The sequence below is a fragment of the Crocodylus siamensis genome, chromosome 13 (genome assembly GCF_052110815.1).
Source record: "Crocodylus siamensis isolate JL-2025a chromosome 13, ASM5211081v1, whole genome shotgun sequence".
Lineage (NCBI taxonomy): Eukaryota > Metazoa > Chordata > Crocodylia > Crocodylidae > Crocodylus > Crocodylus siamensis.
In genome coordinates this window covers 4,290,698-4,311,341 of record NC_143407.1, presented here as the reverse complement: position 1 = coordinate 4,311,341, position 20,644 = coordinate 4,290,698, and the positions used below count along the sequence as shown (strand labels likewise).

Sequence of the window (20,644 nt, the reverse complement as noted above, 5' to 3'; positions counted from 1 at the left end):
CTCTAGCTTTCTGCCTCTTTTTTGAGCAGAGGCTAGCTTTGCGGTTCAGCTGCTGCAGTGATGGGTGTGGTGGAGCTGGGACAGAACAGAGAAGTGATTAGCGCACAGAACTAAGGATCAGGAGCTCTGGGCTCTTCCCCTGCCCTTGTCATACACTTTCCAAGTGACTTTTGTCTTGGCCTTGTCAAATGCCCGCACGCCTTTTGCAAGATACTAAGTGCTTTTTGGAGCTGAAAGCACTCAGTACCTCTTTAGATATGGCCATAAACCTCTGTGTGTCTCAGTTCCTCATCTCGCAAATGGGTCTAATAAGCCTGACCTGCTTCTCAAGAGGATGTAAGCCTTACCAAATGCTTTAAAAGCACTGGGATATCCTAGATTGGAATGCAACTGAAATAGAGATTATTTTATGCCAGCAGGTTTGCATGCTCTGGCAGGAGCATTGGAGGTTCATGGAGAAGTGGGAAGATCTGTTGCCTTACGGTGTCCCTACAGCCCAGAGCACGATGCTGCAGAGAAGCTGTGGTGCAGATATGAGGGGCTGTGGTGTCTTAACATCTTGGCATCCCTGGGGAATACCAGTGATGGGCACCACAGCAGAGCAGTCGTCCATGAGATCCGGGAAAATCGGACTTTTGCTCTGACAGTGGAGGGACTCCAAGTGAATGACACGGGGCTATATGAGTGCAGAATCCGGATGCCTGGAGAGGACAGCGTCACGCTGCTGAACATCTTGTTACGCATCTCCGCAGGTAAGGATTTGTCTGCCAATAGCTGAATGGTGGGTCTGCTTGGGGGTGGCCCTGTATGGTCTGCTCCACTGTTGTCTGTCTGCTGGGCTGCAGCCCGGTATGTCTAGGTTCTCACGGTGCTTATTGCTCTCATATTTTCTAGGCTGCTCCCATCCGTCTGGAGTAAACATTTTGGCAGCACAGGCATCAGATTCTCTCTTGCTCTCACCTGGGGCCTGATTATTGTTTGCCCCGAGGCCCCTGAACTCTGCTCTAAAAACCTAAAAGACCCTGTTCCCAGGGCTGGGCTCTGTTTCCAGTGACATTATTCAGAGGGGCTTTCAGCTGAGCTGGCTGCTGCTAACTTCAGTCAGGTTTTGCCTGCACGCCTGGGTACCTCTGAACAACAATCTGGCTCAAAGTCTTGGAGGGAGCTGGGGCACAGGGAAAGTTTGTCTTGCTGCTGCTTGCTGACCTGTGCTGAAGTGGAGGCACAGGAGAGGGCTCCTGCCTCCAGAACTGTTGGACCAGCAGCCCCAGCACCTAAGTCCCAATTTTAAACATTATTAGCAGACACTAACCCCCCACACATGCTCATGCAGCCCTGTAAAGTCACCCAGTATGGACTAGTGTATCAGCTCAGGTAGCCATCACTGCACAGGCCCGGATGGGAGAGAAGAATCTTTTAACCTCTGTGTTTGCTTCCCAGATGTGCCGAACAGTGCATCTCCTCTCTCCCCGCCTCTCTTATATCCTGCCTGTTGAATCAGATGGGCAAGGCCAGAATAACCATCATGTCCCCCAGACTTGTTGCTCCATGGAATGACCTTGACTAAGCATCTTGCTCTCTCTCAGGCTGGTGCTGGCTGAAGTGCCTGGGCCTTATTCTTATTTCTTTGCCTTTGCCTTTCTAGAGGGAACACTCAGTCAGCCCAGCTCATCCACTGGTGTCACACCCAGAACCGCGAGCAGGTATGAAGCTATTTTGGTCCTGACCAGCATCTGGGGAAGGTGTGTCAATGGTTTTATTTGACTAAGGAAAGATGGAATTAGGACCTCCATATGTACCCTCCTATGTTCTTAGCCCCTAGTCATGCAAATTATGGACCCATATTCTCTCTGTCTCTCACTCTCAAACACACACACACACACACACACATGCGCGTGCACACCCCCCCCATACACACACGCACACACAGTCTATATATGCACCTTCCCCCAGCTTACGGATCCCTCACCACACCTGACTTACCAGGAACGGTCATCACTATATCAATTCACTCCTCTTCTTTGCATTTTCTCAAGCACTACCTTTGCCATCGCTGCTTCCATATCCACGGTGGTCCTGGTTTTAGTTGTCTTTTTGATGGGGATTCTGAGACTGAACTGGAAACGGAGAAGGAATGAAGGTAAGACCCTCTCTGTACCTGCCACAGTCAAAGTAACAAGCTGCAGTTCCCTGGCCTTTGTTCAGGGAATCAAATTTACTGGGTCCGGTTCACACTCCGGTTCAGGGTTGACACCTAATTGTGCCAGCAAAGCCTCCATACACTGGGCATGAGACTGGAAGGGGCCATCAAGGCCAGCTCCCAGGACTTGCAAATGCAGGTTTCATGTGCACAAAGGACTATTTGTAGGTAGACATGCAGGGGGATTGGCTCATCCAAACAGATAAGCACACAAAAATGTAGAGTCCCTTTGCTAATATGCCCCCAGTGACTCTAATCCAGTCTGTGCTTCACACCTAAAACGGGGCTTCTGTCTCAGTGGGTTCTGATAATTTGAGATATGGGCAAACCACCATTAGAGCTGTATTTTATTTTAATTTCTAACGGTGCTTCTATTGGGTACCTCAGTCACTGTCTCTCTCCATGTGCCTAAGTGCCCTGTCTCGATTCCTTCAGTCTCATTAGGGGAGTGGTATAATACTTAGGCTGATCCAGTCTGCCAGTGTTCATCATCGCCATCGTAGCACTGTCCCATCTGTCTAATGTGGGTTTTCAAACTGACCCAAAGCTGCCCAGGAGCCAGTGATTCACGCAGGCAGCATGCCTCTCTGCTCCACTAATGCACGTGCTCATTGGGTGAATCCTCTGGTTGGTATACATTACCCTGGTTCCTCCAATTGCAGGGCCAGAGTCTGAAGATGCTAATCGATCCAGGTAGCTGTCTTTTAAAAGCTAAAATGAAAAGTTTGTCTAACTCTCAATTCCTTTCTATTCCTGCTGATGAAGGCCCCCGGGAACACCTCGCCTGGAATATATTTAGACGTGACATAATATGGCCAGCTCTCAAAAGGGAGGACGACTTTGCCATATATGTGAATATGCCACGGTTCCCACACTCCTGAAACTCCAGTGCCCTGTGCCCAGCTCTCGCCTCCCACATTTGATGGGCAGAAATGGCCTTTGAGTGACACCAAACAGCTGTGGGTCGGTGCATCTAGGCTCCATTCCTCCTGCTGCTACAAGCTCATTGCGTGACATTGGGCGAGTTGTCGCTTTCCCTACTTCATGGAAGAGCTACTGTGGGCCTGTGGTACCGAATGCCTGAAGTGTCCTGAGATCTTGGCTTGGGAGGTTCCAGCGATGGCAAAGTGTCATACTTGACTGTGTTTACATGATGACAGACTACTCGGAGCAGAGATCTCTGTGGAAAGCATAGTGGTCAGTCCCTGGGGAAGAGTGTCCTATAGGGCCCTTCCTCTGTTACCCCTATCACCTTGTAGCAGAGACAGATTTTTTCCATTGTGTCGCTCAATGTTTCACTTCTGTATAAATGTTTCCGGCTGCTTTTATGGGGTTGAGGCCAAGTCCTCCTCCAAGTGTATGTTGTCATTTAAATCGGTGGGGTTATGCTGGCTAATGCCACCTGGAAATCTGGCCTTTTACCAGCACAGCTGTGGACATCTAGGTATTGCCACTGCCTGCCTCAAGACACCGACTGTGACAAAGGTATTATGGCCACAGTTGTGAAGACTGGAAGTTGCTGGGTAAATTCAGTATCCCTTTTTGCACAAGAAGCAAGAGAAACAGGCTGTGTCTGTGTCGGGACAGTTGTTTTTCTCTGCCTCACTGATCTGTTGCATAATTTGAAGCAGCTTTGATAAGAAGTGATTTCCTTCTCAATAAAAGCAGGGACACTGCATCTCTCGTGCAGCAGGGTCTCTTAGTCTCTTGCTTTTGGCAACTTTCTCATGGTAAAACATAACGGCCAAGTCCTCAGTAGGCACAAAAATACCAGTGGACATCAAAGGAAGTGCATGGATCCGGGCTGGTTTAGGAGCTGGGGTTTGCTGGGGGAAGGTGCCAGCTGCAGGAGTGACTGGTTAATGCCACTGAACGGGGGCCTCCAGCTTTCTCCACAGTGATCACCCAAAAGGAGCCCTGAGAGGGTCCCTGCTGGCCTGTGCTGGGTACCAACTGAATGCAGTTTGAAAAGGGTATTGCAAGGATATTCTGTGGTGCATAAGTGCCTGGGATTTGGGCGTGGAGTTTGGAGCATGAATGCTGATGTTCTGCTCACGAGTTTGTGAACACTTTGGACCTGAAACCTCTGCTTGCAAGTAGCAGTTACTCATACTAGTAGAGCTGCTTGCTACCTGGAGCAGAAAATAGTACCCTTTTCCAGACCAGCTGCCCTACATGAATAATTCAATGTAAAAAAACCCCACACCCGTTTAAAAAACAACAACAAAAAACATCCTGGGTTACAGAGGAAGGGAAAGCAACAAGGAAGAATGCATCCGTGTAAAACAAATGGAATAGAGAAAAAGCTGACAGTAATGAATATACTTTAGAAGCTAAAAACAGTCAAAAATCGGTAGGGGAAACAGAAGGATACATGGGGAAATCTGCGGCTAGCAAATTAAGGATAAAAAGCTGTGTGGGCTTTTTCTTAGCGGGGTGGGGTTTAATTATGTTCAGAACAAAAGATTCCTAACACTGTTTCATTCTGCTCTTAAATAGGAATGGCAAAACGGTTAAGAGCAGCAAAAAAGGAGTGTTCAGTGAATATTTCTGTTTAGAGGCCACTTTCACGATGTCCGTTCCGCCAGTAACTCAGGCAGATGTTAGAAAGCAGCGACTCAGGTTAGACATCGTACAATCAACAGTTGTGGATATCTTGCAGCCCAAAGTTTTAACAGAACTATTAAAATTTATTTTCAGTAAGTCTCAAAACTCGGAGAGGTTCCAGAGGCTTGGCAAACAGCAAGCACTGTGTCAGTGTTTACAGAGAGAAAGTCGGGTCACCTGCGTAATTAGAGGTCAGTTTACCTGGTATTGCCTTCAGGCAAAATAATGGAATGACTAATGCGGGACTCAACCAGTCAAGAGCGAATTAATGCCAATCAACATATGTCTGTGGGAAACCGATCTTATCAAACGGGCGCAATCTCATTGTTGATGAGGTTGAAAAAAGTAACAGTGTTGACGTCATATATCGAGACTTCTGTCCGGGTTTTGATTTGATGGAGCGTGACCCCTCGATTAGGAGACTAAAACAAGTCAGTGTTGCCTGAGGCCACTAATACTGCTGGAATACATAGACTAATGAAATGGATCCCTAGGCAGGCTGAATCTCCTGTCTGTACGTGAGTTTAGCTGGCAGAAAGGGGACCATGGGATGGTCCTTAATTCGCTGGAGTAAGACAGATGTGACAAGACAGGGTTTGAACTCAGCAAGATGGTCGAGCTGTTGATCAAGCCTCTCCTGCTCTCTCTTCGGGGAGGTGCAGGTTGTGGCAGGAGCAGCACCAGGGAAGGCTGAGGGTTCAGGGTCTCTCTGGGGCTGCTCTTCTGCGAGGCCGCCTTCTGTCAGCGTTCAGGATGTCTGAGCAGCAGCCACTTCCTGTTGTCGTTACCCTGGTACAGTACTTCTTTTTTGTTTTTAATCGGTGGTCTGATCTTCAGCTGCAAAGAGTCCTCTCCCACCTCTCCCCAGAAAGAAGGAACCTCTCTGCAGAGCCAGTATAAGAAATAAAGCTCTAACTAGGGGACTTCAGGCCAACTTCTCTGAGTACCGCTGTCCTCGGCACGAGGCAGGGGCACCGGAAAGCGACGTGGCGCAGCCCCTCAGCTCCGGCTTCGGGTGGGAAGGGTGTGTGGGTCAGTCAGGCCCTGGTCCTTTTGCCAGCCAGTCTTCCATAGGGGGTTTTGTACTAGTGACTCACTAATTTTTTTTCCACGTGGACCCCCACGCAGCCAACAGACAGTAACGGCTTGTGGTCACTATTTGTTACGGCTGCTTGAAATTTCACAGCTGACAGATTTCTCCCCTCAGAAAAAACAGGGTGAAAACCGAAACTTTGTAGAGGAAAATACTTATGACCGAGTGTCGCAGGGCACTAAAGTGTGCCTGCTCCTTCAAGAGCAGAGACAGCTGAGCTAAGGAGCCCGGAGAGCTAGGCGGGCTCCACAGCTGCACGGTTAACCAGGGTATTAGCTGGCACCTGCGCCCAGTCAGCTGACCAGAAGGAAACGGGGGGCCTTGGGCACATATAAGCCCCGGGGCTGGGGCTGGTAGGGGTTGAGTTCTCTGGCCGTAGCCAGGGGGAAGGCGCTCTTGCAGAAACGCTATTCAGAGATGCATGGTTGCCTGTGGGGCTGCTGGTAAGACTCATGGGTTGTAGGAGCTCCTGAAGTATCTGGGGCTAGGAGGCACACACTGCTGAGAGAGAAGCTAGCCTCCTTAAAGGGGCAGAGTGTGACTCCCACAGTGTTGCTGTTGTTACGTTATAGCCCGGGGGCTTGTATTTACATTGTTATTTGATCCGGGGGCCTGGGATGAGGCTATCTGGGGAGGAGGAGGCCTCATTAGGGCTGCAGTGAGCCCAGTGCCAGCGAGGGCACGGCAACAGGGCTGCAGGGACCCCAGTGCCGGAGAGGGAACGGAGACAGGGCTGCAGGGACCCTAGCACCGTAGGACACTGCTACAGGGGGCAAAGAGTCCCCAGCGCCAGAGGACGCCACTATGAGGGCCAAGGGCCCAGTGATGACAGGAGGCCGAACTAGACTGCAGCCTCATCAAAAGAGACAATGTTTAAATACAATCTGTGAGGCATGGGGCGTGGAAAAGGGGCGGTTTTGGAGCCACACATCTAGCCCGTAAGGCTTAGGGTGTCTTGGGAGGCACTGACGTTGAGCAAGACCCAGCAAAGGATCCAAAATTATCAGGGTCTGGTGGGGTTCAGCAGGACCGTGACTACACAAACTCATGGGCAGCCTCCGAGCTTATTATTTCAACCAACAAGAAGTGGCAGGAAAGACTAGAAGGTGCCCACAGGACGAAGCAGGCACGATCACAGAGTCCTGAGGTCATGGCCACCCCTGAGGACGCCATGCCGAGACACCAAGTATTTATTTGTATTTGCTCTGTGGAAAAGCTGAATGGAAATGTTTGTTTCAGTTTGAGGTTACAACTTGGAATGAGTCATTTCAATTCAGTCTGTCAATTCAAATGAATTTTCTGAATTGACATTTCAAATTGAAATGTCTCTTTCTATGAAAGGTTTGATATTTGGGATGGTGTTGAAACGTGCAGAGTTCCGGTGGGGTGGAAAATGAGTTTTCCTGTGAGCCCTACTGTTGCTTGATTTTTAACTTTTTATTTTCCAGTACCTTTATATTTCAAGCTCATTAGAGAGGAAGGAGGATTTAGTGACACATGGCCTTGGAACAAACCACTAAACTGGGGCTCAGGAGGTCCGGGGTCTACCCGAGGCGGTGCGACAGCTGGGTCTCTTCCTCTCTGGGCCTTGGTTTCCCCACTGGAAAAAGATGACAATAACCCTTCCTTTCTCCTACTCTTTCCTTATCTGCTTAGATCTGCATTTCTTCAGAGCATAGATTCTTCTTTACCTGGTGCATGTACATCCCCCAGTCGGCGTGCCCAAATGTTACTTCCATAAGCAATAATAGTCTACAATCATCATTGTGTGATGTCTGATCTCATGTCTGACCATTCGTTTTCCTGACCTACCCATCTCCTGAGCCTCCCAGTCTCCACTTTTGGTTGTCATTCTTTGTCTAAAAAAATTGCTTCTTCCCCCACAACCGTTCAGCTGTGCAGATTTACTGCCACTCACCCTACTCTGCTCATCTTCTCTGTGCTCTACTCCTTTATTCTGCTATTGAAATTTCTCCTGCTTCTCCCACTCCATGCCCTCTACCCCTTTTCTCCTCCTTCACATCTCTCAGCTTGTCTCCAGAGAATGGGACCCTTGGCTGTAGGCTAATGAAGGTGACTTAGTCCATGTGTGTGGGCAGCTATTGACTGAGAAGAGGCTGGGCTAGTAATGGTTGTGACAAAATCTGCAAATGAGATAAGATACAGGAAAATACAAAAAAAGCATGAGAGCCCAAACTGGTGGGAGGGGAGATTGTATCTGTCAGTAACAGCAAAGTGACACCAGGGACATTTTCCATTCCCACCCACTGAGATCCCTCTATATGTCCAGAACATGGTCTCTAGGGGTGACCTGCTTTGAGGAAAGGAAGACCGCTTTGATTCCTCCTTTGTGGTAGGTTGAAAATAGTTCCCAGCAATGGTTTTTTGGTTTTGACCCTAGAAACACAAGACTTTGCTCTGCCTGGTTTTTGTTAGAGGTGACCTTGGAGGACCCAGGGATGTGGACCACGAGTTCCTGGGAGAAGGTCAGTACTTTGGTTATGCACCATATAAGCCTTCCATCGCTCCAGAGCCGTGAGCAGCTTCGTGCGCATTAAAGTCTATGTTGCCTTTTGGAACAGGTTGATTAGTATCTGTTTGCCAATCTATTCTATTCTATATCTATATCCTAGTCTGGACAAAAGCACAATTGGGCCATTGTCCTCTCAGCCCTGAAGTGAAGGAGAAGGCATAGGGAAAGGGTTACAAAAGAGCTCTTCTTCCTGCCATTTATTCAGGCTTTAGAAGTTAATAGATATTAACAAGAACCAAGGAACCAACAGGCAGAATAATGACCACTTGCCACTCAGTTAAATAAGGTTCACTTCCATGGTATCTGCCTAACCTGGGGCAAAAGGTGTGTTGTGGGGGTGGGGAGGTAGCTCATATCCTCTGACAAACAGTTTTTAGGAGTCTGGTGTGCGTTCAGCCCGCTGCCTTTAGCATGATTTAATATGGTCACGTTAAATCCAGAAGAGCCCGGGCTTTAACCAGTTTAACCTGGGTTAAAGTCTATGCTCCCGTTTCTATACTCAACCTCTCTAACACGTTAGCTCAGGCACATGTAAACAGCAGCCGCAGGAATGGCTGCAATGTAGTGTAGACGTGCCAAGGCTAGCGTTAAACCAGCCAGCCTGGGTACCAGTAGCTCGGCATGAAGCAGTTTACCTTGCTGAGAAGCAGAGTAAACAAGCCCGGGCGGAATGGCAGGTTTCTGTGACAAAGACTGCTTCTGGCCCCTGCGCTAGCTCTCGTAATGCTAACTTGGCTGTCTCTGAGTGACGCTGCAGATGCTGGTGTCATTGTTACGCCCTTAGAGCAGTCCAGCATTGCGCCTTTGCAATCTAGGCTATGCCAGGCCTACAATCTCTTAGTCGCTTGGAACTATTGCAAGACAAGGAAGGTACCTCCGGCCTTGAATTCTAATGAAAAAAACCCCCCCAGTAGATCCACCCGCAGTTTTCAAAGGGCCAGGGCAGCATGTATGATATCGAAACCAAAGAGGTTGTTGTTAAAAGCAGGAATCGACTCTAGCTGTTCATACAGGTCCTAGGTCGAGGCCATGCTTAACTCTAAGCCCATGCTTGAGTGCTGTGCCTAACTGGGGCTGGGAAGCCATCTCCAAGGTCTGCTGAAGTCAGTGGAGTCTGTCCAGTGATTTCAGTGGACTTTGGATTAGGCCTGTAGCTTTAGATTCCTACGTTCAGTGGACAATAGTAATATTAGCTCTTTGCTTCCAGTCAGGCTTTGTGCTTGAGCGAGGGCTACTCAGAGGAGTAAAGTCTTTATGGTATTAATATGCTGGTGGGAAGGGAAGCGTGGGGAGAAGTTACTCAATAAGATACTGATATCACATGTACTTATCTTGTTTACTGTTATCTTTAAAATATCTTCAAAAATATGTATTTAAGTGCATGTATCGCTACAATCTCTTCTAGCTAAGCATTGCTATGTAAACAAAGAAGCTGCCTGCTACTGATTTTTGGACTTGGGTCTTAATTTGCAATTTCCTTTTATACCGACTCATTTTTCAGATTGCTATCAGTTATGTAGCATCTCTTGAGCTGCAATAGGAAATGAGCTATTTGAGAATGACAGCTAATTGAAGAAGATATTTGTGGGGAGACATATCAGTTCAACACCGAGGTGGGGGTGGGGAATCCAGGAAGAAATGGACTTTTAGCCTGACGGTTGCCTATCTCTTAAGGTAAGAATAATTTCATGAAAGGCGGACCTAGAGGGAAGGTGAATGGACTTCTTGAAACCCGTTTAGTTGAGTGACACTTGGAAATTCTATTCTTGCAACAAAATACTTGACTCTAATTGTGGCTGGGGTGGAATTCCTTTGATCAGTCGATTTGAGCTATCTATCGCTGGTATTTCTAAGACCTCTGACAATTGTGATATGGAAGTACTGGACATAGACAGTCATATACTGTATGTAGATATTTGCCATTTGTCATTATACATAAACTTTTATTTAATGTAATTATTTAAAAATGTTTGTCAACAGCTCAAAGCACCTTGACAACATTTAAGGTGCAGCACGTAAAGATTTTTTGGTTTGTAGCTATTTGTTGTACATTTGAATTCTCTTAAATATTATGGCCGGCAGTTTCTAGCCGAAGGCCTCATTTCAGCAAAGCGCACGTGTAGCTATGCGCTTTTATTTCATTAGTTTGAGTGGTGTTTGTAAGTAAAGCACAGGGGAAATTTTATTTATATACACACACACACACACACACACACAGGTGTGTGTGTGTATGCATATTTTATAAGGCGCTTAAGGGAATTTATGTTCCCACTTGCCACTAAATTTCAATGTGATTTGGGCTCATAATTTACTTAGTTCTCTTCAAAAAGCCCGGCCCAAGTGTTTTGCCAAATTGTGGCACAGATACTTTGCATTAGGTTATCAAGTCCCTTTTTAGACATGCTGATTGTCCACAAATTCCAGTGAAGTTAGTGGTAGCTGCTAGTGCTCAGCAGCTTTGGAAATCAGACTTTTTTTTTTTACGTGCCTAAAATTTAAGTTTAAAAGCTTACGGCTTTAATTGCTTCCAGCATCATTTTTGTTAGAGTCACTATGGGGTTTTTATGCATATTTTAAAGAGAAAAATAGGAAGGGACTAAAGGAGGAAAACAACAACAACAACAATAATAATAATTATTATTATTATTGTTTCATAATAGAAAACAGGATTGGATGGGAGGGACCTCAGGAGGTCAACTTGCCTGTAGGATCAACCTAGTTAAATAAACAGAGTCAACATTATCAGAATTTGTAGTATTGCTTAGAGGTGTCAGTGAAGGCCAAGCTTAATTATAGATGGCATTGTACACATGTACATGTACGCCTCTTAGTATGTGCCTGCTGCACTTGTGTAACTATCTATTTTAACTATCTAAGTGTGGTAGAAGGGGCTTATAACAGTGTAAGGAATGCAGATTCCTTACGTACAACGAATGGCTACAACTGGAAAATCTTCCAGTGCTGCACCTTAAATGTTGTAGACGTGCTTCGATCTGTTAATAAATATTTTAGAATTATTAAATTAAATAAAAGCTTATGTATAATTATGAATAGCAAATATATATGTATATGACTGTCTGTATCCAGTAGCTTGATATCACAATGCTTCCAAGTGTGGCTGAAAGCAAATGAAACTGCATCCAAGCAAACTAGCCTGGGTAGAAGAGCCCTTTATATCATCAGCTCTGACAACACCCGACATTTTGCCAGTTTTTCAGTGTTGGGGGCAGTTAGCAAACTACACGTGCGCGTGCTTTCCTGAACCAGAGCCTTAAGAATTCCTTAAAGTGCACCTCAGTGCATCGAGGCACGGGCAGTCTGTGCAATTCCCAAAGACTGCCAAGAAAGCCAAACGAGCTATATTTTAATTGGGAATACCAATTTGCATACCACACAACAAATTCTTGAATGCATAAGCAGAAGGAAAGCTCACTTTGTTTACTGTAACTTTGCGCAGCACTGGGTTATTTATAGACCCAGTCCCGTAAACCTGACTCACGCATTTGACCCAGTGAAGGCAATAAGACTTGCTTGTACTAATGAGGACTACTCGGGTGAGTAAAGGCAGCAGGACTGTGTTCGATGTTTAGCTGATCGGCGTCGATTGAGACATCAGCCTACCTTTGCTTTATTTTAAGCTCTGTGGATGTCACGCAACATGCGAGAGCTAGGTATTATCATTCGTTACTATGGATAAATAACGGCGGGCTTGATTCACGCTATTCGGAGCAAGCACTAACAGGCACTGACTACTTACGGGACACGCTTATGCCTGCTGAAGCTGACCAACTAGGGGAGCCCAGAACTTCTCTGGTTGAGACAGAGAAACGTACCATATGCATGTGAATCGCTCATCTTGCTTTGCAATCAAAAGTGCTGCTAGAGTAAGTTTCTTTTCTGCGCGATGGACCATATTTGACGGTCAGCAGAGTAGACGGGAGCTTTGTGTGGAAAAGGGGCTCTTAGTTGAAACAACTTGGATAAGAAACACTTTTCTCACGCGTGTTGCGTCATTTACAGACCGTTTGTTACGTGCTGTGAGGAGAATCCATTATAGAAACTTAAACCTGCTGCAGTGCTGGCTCCACTCAGTAGACAAGGTGAGATGGTAGCTGTCTAACAAAGGTCAATGGTGAGTGGCGGGAAATGACATCTATTATTTACAGAACCGCGTTATCCAAGGCATGTTTTTATTAGGCGCTTGTCACCATAGGTTTATATAATAAAGGGCTGGTTTTCCACTTACAACAATTTTGTTAGTTATAAAGTAATTGACTGCCATAGATATCGAGTAAGTGAACTGGGGTAAGGAGAAGCATATGGTAATTAATTACATGGGCAAACAACAAAAGAGATTGTTACAAAATACAGTAGACGTATATTGTTTGGAGCTCTCTGAAAAGAAATGGGACGAAGGCCCTAAATTTTTTCATTTTATCATACTTTCTTTTGTGGCTTTGAAATCTGATTACTTGCCCCTTCATCCTACCTTCTGCTTAGATACATAAAGGGATCCAATCCTTGGCTTGGTGTAAGTCAGAGGAGTTTTGCTCGTGTACAGTGGCCGAGATCTGCCGTAACAGTTACCTTATCGAATCCTAACTCTGAGTGTTCCCCTGATCCTGGTACACACTATATCGTTTTTGTCCATTTGCTCTCTGTTCACATGAGTGCAGCTTATGCTGTATTGCTTACTATGTTGCATCAGTCTGCTTAGATTATTGCATTTTCTCTCCCGTTAGTTCTGTCTCTGAATTGCAGCTGGCGGTGAAACATCAGCACCTCAAGTCTGGAGGAGGGTCGGTGAATGGTAAGGAAGACTTGCAAGCACTGCTGCTCTTTTTGCTACGGATCAAGCCGGTATTTGGTACTAATGGCCCCCTTTCCCACTAGCAGTTTTGGGGGTCCCTTTGAGATATTGTCTGGTATTGGGGTAAACAACAACATTCTGACTCTGAGCATTTCTATGGGATGAAAAGCTAAGAGGAGTGTACAGTGAGCCCAAGACACACCGGAGGAATCGTTAGCAGGCGATTCGAGCATGGGACTGCGTGTCAAGTGGTCTGGTTCCATTCTCAGCTCTTGTGTGGCTTGATAAATCACTCAGCCTCCCTATTCTTGCATGTCCCTAGTTGTAACACAGTATTAAAGTGCCAGGTATTATTACTTCATCTTATTGGTGTTTGGGGGGAGGGAGGGAGGGCCTACACACTTTAGGGAACCCACCGCTGGCTTTTCTCGATTAACTCAGCCTCGCGTATGCTGCTTCCTACTCTGCTGGGCTTTACACCCTCGGGTTCTTTGGGTGGTGACCGGGGAGCCAGTGGACTAATCGTTTGCCTCTTGATCTCATCAGAAACCCTCAACGGCTTATCCAGGTACTGCATTCCCTGTCCAGACCACCTGCTGGGAAGATGTCAGATTGGTAGGTGCCCAATAAAGCAGCTCTTTCCTCCCTTGCCCCCATCCTTGCCTTGGAGCTGGGGCCTTTTTCACTGCATGTAGTAAGAGAAACTCCCATTGTTGGGAGCTGCAGGGATATATTTTCAGAGATGAGTGGCTTGAGCCTCTTCCTCTATAACCACCTCTTTAGGGACCAGGTTAGTGATTCTCAACCAGGACACTGTAGGATGTCCTGAAATCCTTTCAGGGATGCCGGAGGGTGTCACACAACATGAGCACTGTTAGGTGTGCAAACATGATTCACAGGCTAACCCAGAGATTTCAATTAGGAATCTGTATAGTGTTAAAGCCATTCTAACCAGGCGTGGTCTGTTTTGTGCAACAGAAGAATTTATCTCTTCTTTAGTGTAAAAAAAAAAGTGTAAATTTAGAGCTGCCATTCTCTGAGAGATGCCTCGAATATGAAAGGGTGCCTCAAATCTATTGGGGGTGCCTCGAGTATTGATAGGTTGAAAACGACGGGACTGGATTTTGGATTTTAAATACAAACCTAGGATTTCCCTTTCCCAGGGACCAGAGCTAGGTCTGGGTCTCATCTCTCCTTATTTTTTAAGGCACCTTCCTTATGTCCGAGGAAGGCTGGTCTTTCAGAAGGCACCTTCCCACCAGGGAAATTGGACTCCTTTAATTTATCTGAAGTCGGACACGCGGAAGTGCGGCGCCCAAATCACTGTCATTGCTTTAGAAAACCTTGGCCAAAATCTTTGGACGAGGCTCCTTAAAATGTCTTCTAGTCTGTAGGCCAGGCAGAATGTGAGCAATCTAACGCTGTCTAATTGGTTTTCTCTCCTTCAGTACTGTCTGGTGGCAAAGCATCGCAATCTCAGGCGTGACCTTTATCTTCTATATACTTCCTTTGATTGGCTTCTACATCATGCTCAGCAGAAAAATAGGTAATTTACTCCTTTCCTGATTTCTGTGTTAACGGGATGAAGTTTGGCGTGTCAGAGGTAACAAGCTGTTGAATTCCAGGTTAGTTCTGTTACAGGTACAGGAAACACCAAGCACTTCAGGAGAGAGGATGGGGATTTGTTCCTATCCACTGGTAGACAAACATGGCCTAGTCACGTAGCTAGTGTTTATCAAAGGTCTTCTCCAGCCTAGCAGCCCTTCTGGCTGGAGTGTGGTTAAGTTGTGTTCTGTAGCCAGCGTCACTCCAAGGGAGTGATGTGACTAGCATCGTGACCACCCACCCGTGACTCCCTCATCTGAATGCCCGAGGACCCGTAGACAGTTGGATTAACTAGCACTGACTTTTGGCATGAATCTGGAGCAGTCTCAGACCAGCACCTCCAGGGCCAGAATGAGATGCCTTTAATAACTACTGCTGCCTATGCTTGAAAACTAGAGTTTCTCTTTGACCAGAAATGTTAATATTTCAACATTTGGACAGTAAAAACAACACTTCCTTTTTTGTTGTTTTAAATAGACATTTTCTAAGCCAGAAAGCGCTGTTTGGTTTTGAACTGTTGCTTAAGAAACAAGGCATTTAATTTTTCAACTGTTCTCACTGAAAACCTTTCAGACAAAATGAGCATTTCACTCTGCAAAGGGCTGATTTTCATGAAATGGTGTCCTTCAGCGGGAAAACATTACATGCAAAACATGTGGGCCAGCTTTGAATGTGGCACATCATGATCTGCTCTCCCGGTTAATTATTACTAGATGCACAATGCTTTAACCCATTGGCTCTTCACCACAAGAGGCCTGGGAGTCATTTCAGTCATTTTTCTGGGGACGAGTGTGCATCTAAAAAATAATTAAGAAAACAGTTTCACCCAAGTTTGACTATGTGGATTAATGCAAGTGACCATTTCTGCTCTGGAGGGGCCCAGGAGTGGAATAAAAGACCCAGTCTAGGGCCCGGGCTCTGATGCATTCATGGAACTGTATGAGACCATTCCAGAGTGGGCAAAACAAAGGGTGTTGCAGACCAGGAGTGGGGTGAATTTGCAGGGCTGTGTGTGGATGCCTCAGCACCAAAAGAACTGGCCAGTGCCATTGTTCAGGGCTGAAGAGCATCGGCAGAGCTGAGTGGGAGTCGCAAGGCTGTAACAGCAAGGGATGTATGGGTTACGGGTGAAATGTATTGGTAGAAATGGGGTGTAGGTTATAGCCATGTTGGTCTAAGGACATAGGCAGACAAGGTTCTTTAGGTGAATCTGATATCTTTTATTAGACCAACTTAAATAGAAAAAAAATTTCTTAGCAAGCTTTCGGGTTTAAAAACCCTTTGTCAGGCTGAGGAAGCCTCTGCAGTTGGTGTGTGCTCTTCGTGGATGGAAGGCATAGTAAAGAAGCCAGAGGCTGGTCTGCATGCAAGACAGGCAGTCAGTGAAGATGTAAATTGAGGAGCCAGTGGGTGAAAGACAGGCTGGGGGAGTGAAGGGGGAGAGAAAAGGGGGATGAATGTAGCAGTTAAATAGTGGAGAGGTACCTGGGGAGTCAGATGTCAGGCAGGTTATAATGTGCTATAAATCCAACGTCTATATTTAGTCCATGATTTTAATATCCAGGAGGTGGATGAAGTGGAGTTCATAGGCTCGTCTCTGAGAAGTGTTTTGTAAGTTCCCTTTGAGGATCGGAAGTGAGAGGTTGGAGAGAGAGCGGTTTTCTTGTGAGAAATGCGCCCCCAGAGGTAATGGGGGTATTCTTGTCTTTGACAGACTTCCGGTCTGTGTTCATTCTGGCACGCAGTTGTTGTTTGGTCTCTCCTACATATTTTCCATCAGGGCAGTTGGTGCATTGGATGAGATATATTACATTTATGGAGGTGCAGCTGTAAGATCCAGGAAGGCTGATGGCTCTGTTGGAGGGTGTAGTAATTACGTTGTCAGGTTTTGCATTTCTTGTCATAGCACGGTCTGGATCCATTCCGTGTGTTCTGGGCCGTAGGAAGTTTGCTTCTGGTGATGAGGTTAGCAAGGTTCGGTGCTTGATTGAAGGCTAGGATGGGCGGTTTTGGGAAGATCTCTTTAAGAACAGGGTCTCCTTCTAGTGTGGGTTGCAGCTGTTTGAGGATTTTCCTTATGGGTTCGAGGGAGGGGTGATATGTCATAACCATCGGTGTGCAATTCATGAAGGTTTTTCTTCCGTACTGCAGCAGTTCTTCAGGTAGTATCTGAGTGGCTCTTTCAATCTCTCCGGAGGAGTGTGTTGATGAGTGAAAGCCGTTTTAAGACTGGCAAGGTGGCAATCCTGATTGCTCTCCTTGGTGCAAACTTGGTGGGATCTGAGGGCTTGGCTGTATATCACAGCTTTCTGAACCCAAAAGCTTGCTAAGAAAATTTTTTTTTCCAACTATTTAAGTTGGTCCAATAAAAGATATCAGATGCACCCAAAAAACCTGGTCTGCCTTGGTAGAAATGGGGGTGAGAAGAGGAGCTTTCCCAGCATCTGGCTGCTACATGCCTTGCTTTACCCAGAGCTGGTATTTTTCCCACTTGTAATCAGTGGCTGCCAGTTATCAGCCACATTAGAAACATGTATATGGGATTCTGGTTCAGCCCTCCGAAATGCCCTTTGAAGTGGCAGCAACCTGAAAAGCTCCAAAACACCCTTGTGTATTGCTGCACCACAGCTCAGGGCACCTGTCATTGTCCTGGCCTCGTGATCTGCTCCTGCCCTGCAGCCCAGGGCCTGTGAAACCAGTTAGTCCTTGTCATTGGTATCCTGGACTGGCTGAGAATGAGCAAATCTGTCGTTTCCTTTCAGACAAGCACTCCTGTCACAATGAGGCAAGGAGCAGTGGCAGCACAGAAGCAAAGCAAGAGCCACTCCAAACACCTCCGGCAGCAGCAGGGGATGCGCCAAGAGTAACCTATGAGGGTAAGATTGGACTAGTGGGGCCAAGCAGATGGGTCTTAAAGCCGGATCCCTAGTGGTCGTAAATCCATGTCATCTCAAAGGCCGTGGTAGACTTGACCAGCTTTTACCAGCTGGACACCTGGCCATGAATACCTGTGCCTGCAGGTGGGTTTCCAGGAAAGAGGAGATTTGTGCCTCTCCAAAGGGGAATGATGGTGCCAGCTGCAGCCCTGAATTGACCTGAAGGAAAAAAATATCTTTTATTCACTATGCAGTGTAGTGGCTTTCTTAACCCCCGTCTCCCAAGCTCGGCTCTCATCCTCGTTCCCAGGGATGGGCTTTTCTTTACATGGTAGCAGTAGACCTGGGCAGCAGCAAATGCACTCTGGATGCACGAAGGGAGAAAATGACCTATACAACTAGACACCGTACGTTCCCAGCCTGCGCCGCTCTCCCCACCCCTTTCTGTTTTCCAGGTGAGGTCTTTGCTGTTTGCTCCCTCACACAGGTGGATCCAGAGAGGGGTGGGGGGGGAAGTGGGGCGGGATGGTGCTTTCCATGGTTTCCATCTTCATGCGATTGCTGGGAGCCCACAACATCTGACACTGATTTTGGCCGATCAGTAGTGACGCTGTATGACCATGACCCTGGTGTGCTGCAGTGGGGTGGGGTGAGGGGCCAGTGACTGAGGATGGAAAAGCTGTCTCCAGTGTAAACATTTTGTCAGCAGATAAAAGATACCGCCCGCGAGCCCCATCTGGGACTCGTATGAGCTGTCTGACAGGCACCCACGAAAGGCAAGGGAACCGAGTGCTCAGACTGCAGCTTGATGTGCTGTGACACTGATGCAGAGATAAGCCCTCTAGAAGAGAGATCCTTATCTGTCCACTGCTAACCCTGCTTCCCCTCCTCTGGTTACTTTCCCCCTTCAGTGATGGCAGAGATAAAAATCTTGAAATCTTTTTCTTGCTTAAGATGACAGTGAAACCTCCTCAGAAACATCCGAGGACTCAGACAGCAGTCCCCCCGCCAGGCAGGTAATGGAACGGCATTACCTTGTATTTGTATATTATTATTTGAGATGCAATTCCCAAGGGCCGATCAGGGCTAGATCCTTCTGGCACAAAAGCCAGGGTTTTCCGAAATCTCTGCACTCCAGCTCTCCTGGAAATGTGACTGCTTATTTCATGGCTAAGTGGGAACTCCTCTGGCCTCGAGTAAGCAAGAAGGTTTCGAGCCACCTCACAGCTTCTACACAGCTAAGGGACTCCCGAGGGAGATGGAGGCATTGTCACCGGTGCAGTTACCTGAAGGAAAGCTAGGCAAAATGGTCACAGGAGTACTGCAAAGGATGATGCAGCAAAATGAGGGGGGAGGTCAAATTAAATGTCCCGGGAGGGTTTTTTGGCTATCCTGCTTGTGGTGACTTTGCCAGGGGTCCCCACCAGGACACTGGCTTTCTTACAATGGTGTGTGGGCTACCAAGAGCTTCCTGGTGAACGAGACCTTTGTGATCCTAGTGTAGGGCAGAGACTGGGGGGGGGCTGAGGTGGAGGCTGTTTATGGGAACACACCCAGCCCCTGCATTGTGGGGTAGGCTTGTGAGGTGGGTCCATTGTCTGTGTGTGTTTTGGGGCGGATTTGTGCTGGTGTCCCTGTAAGCACAAAATGCAACAGAGTGGAAAGGAGGTACTGTGATCCCAGGGCTGCCTGGCATGCTGACATTTGCCCTGGCTGATTTGAAATCTAACGTCGATGGCGGCAAAATCCTGAGCACATTTGCTGCGTAATCTCCCTAATCTCATAACCACATCTCTGGGACCAGAATAACTGTTGTCGCCGGCAGTGCGCGCATCTGCCTGCATGTGCCAGCAGGATGGGGACGGTGACCCACAGGGCGTGTGGAGTGTAATGATCTGCTGGGCCCCAAGGCTTGGCTGAAATCTGTTCTGGCTTCTGTTCCCCATGCTTCAGGGCCCAACGTCACAGGAAGGCGTCAATTACACCACCCTCCTCTTTGCAGCCACAGGACGTGGCACGGGCTCTAGCGGGGACTACGAGAACGTGAAGACAGCGACAGATTACGTCAATGTGGATCCCAAAAAGCAGAAAGTGGATTTCTGGGTCTGCTCGAGCCCTACAACCTCCAAATCAATCGAATACACTGAAGTGAAGCTGTGATAATGCAGCTGGCCACGCTCTACAGGGGCCAAGCCCCTCTCAGCTGCCTCAGTGGCACCTCCACATCTGTTCATAGAGCTATTTTCCTCCACACTGCAATGCAGTGCCTGCCAAGCATGGAAGCAGGAAGACTTATCTTCCTTACCCTGCCTCCTGTGACCATGCATGGTATCTTTTTCTTTCCTGCACTTGCTAAGCTTGGGGCCGCCAATACAATGCAAGAATGAGTGTCACCAGCTCTGAATGCTGTATGGAAGAGCAAGCATGCCTTCCCTCAGCCTTGGATGCACTTTTCAGTTTCCTTGAATGCCCCTTGTTCTCACACAAGGGAAGGAGCTGATAAGACCCCAGTGCTTGTAATCAAGCATCAATCCAGCCTCAGAGAAGAGAAGCCAAAGGAGCTGAAGCGCTCCCTTGACTTACACACCCATAATAAAACCCTTTGACATCCATTTCCCAAACCTGCTTTGCCCTTTCTATTTGGGAAGGGCTGACTGTTTTCCTTCTTTCCTTTAACTTTTGAAAGCCCTTGACTACTGAGAGGAAGCTCACCGTGCAGTTCTGCAGGCAGTCGAGCTGGGCCAGAGGACAGGGGCTCCCCTCTGAGTGGTCTGGGCATCCCCTCCTCGAGGACAGAAAGCTGTGTCTTCATCTGATTTGCTCATGATTATGTAGCCCTCTGTTTAGCTGCCTTAGTAGCTGGGGCCAGTTCCCAGGCAGAACTCATTAGATGTGTGCAAATAGTGGCGGGAGGCTTCGG

General features: G+C 47.3%; 2 protein-coding genes across 4 annotated transcripts; both read left to right on the top strand.

Moving 5' to 3' along the window:
- Window positions 1–398: 398 nt before the first annotated feature.
- On the top strand, window positions 399–3,867 carry LOC149853707 (CMRF35-like molecule 6). Its single transcript, XM_090025251.1, has 4 exons — window positions 399–752; window positions 1,646–1,703; window positions 2,037–2,140; window positions 2,966–3,867. Exons 1-4 carry the CDS (start codon window positions 410–412, stop codon window positions 3,079–3,081), a joined length of 621 nt encoding a protein of 206 aa, XP_089881377.1. The 5' UTR covers window positions 399–409; the 3' UTR covers window positions 3,082–3,867.
- Window positions 3,868–10,029: 6,162 nt separating this feature from the next.
- Window positions 10,030–20,330, top strand: RHEX (regulator of hemoglobinization and erythroid cell expansion). 3 transcript variants are annotated; one of them, XM_090025724.1, is made up of 8 exons: window positions 10,030–10,107; window positions 12,454–12,533; window positions 13,176–13,243; window positions 13,790–13,858; window positions 14,692–14,789; window positions 17,611–17,724; window positions 18,679–18,740; window positions 19,678–20,330. In XM_090025724.1, exons 4-8 carry the CDS (start codon window positions 13,848–13,850, stop codon window positions 19,882–19,884), a joined length of 492 nt encoding a protein of 163 aa, XP_089881850.1. In that variant the 5' UTR covers window positions 10,030–10,107; window positions 12,454–12,533; window positions 13,176–13,243; window positions 13,790–13,847; the 3' UTR covers window positions 19,885–20,330. The 3 variants fall into 3 exon arrangements, with proteins under 3 accessions (XP_089881850.1, XP_089881849.1, XP_089881851.1); XM_090025725.1 differs by lacking the exon at window positions 10,030–10,107 and adding an exon at window positions 11,904–11,987; XM_090025723.1 differs by lacking the exon at window positions 10,030–10,107 and having other exon boundaries at window positions 11,881–12,533.
- The last annotated feature ends 314 nt before the right edge of the window (window positions 20,331–20,644 follow it).

Bases quoted from the DNA above. Each gene is read 5' to 3' on its own strand.
- LOC149853707 (XM_090025251.1), top strand. From the start codon at position 410: ATGCCAGCAGGTTTGCATGCTCTGGCAGGAGCATTGGAGGTTCATGGA. The intron at 1,704-2,036 runs GTATGAAGCTAT...CATTTTCTCAAG, and splicing joins ACACCCAGAACCGCGAGCAG to CACTACCTTTGCCATCGCTG. The intron at 2,141-2,965 runs GTAAGACCCTCT...CTGCTGATGAAG, and splicing joins GAAACGGAGAAGGAATGAAG to GCCCCCGGGAACACCTCGCC.
- RHEX (XM_090025724.1), top strand. The intron at 14,790-17,610 runs GTAATTTACTCC...GTTTCCTTTCAG, and splicing joins CATGCTCAGCAGAAAAATAG to ACAAGCACTCCTGTCACAAT. The intron at 18,741-19,677 runs GTAATGGAACGG...CCCATGCTTCAG, and splicing joins GCAGTCCCCCCGCCAGGCAG to GGCCCAACGTCACAGGAAGG.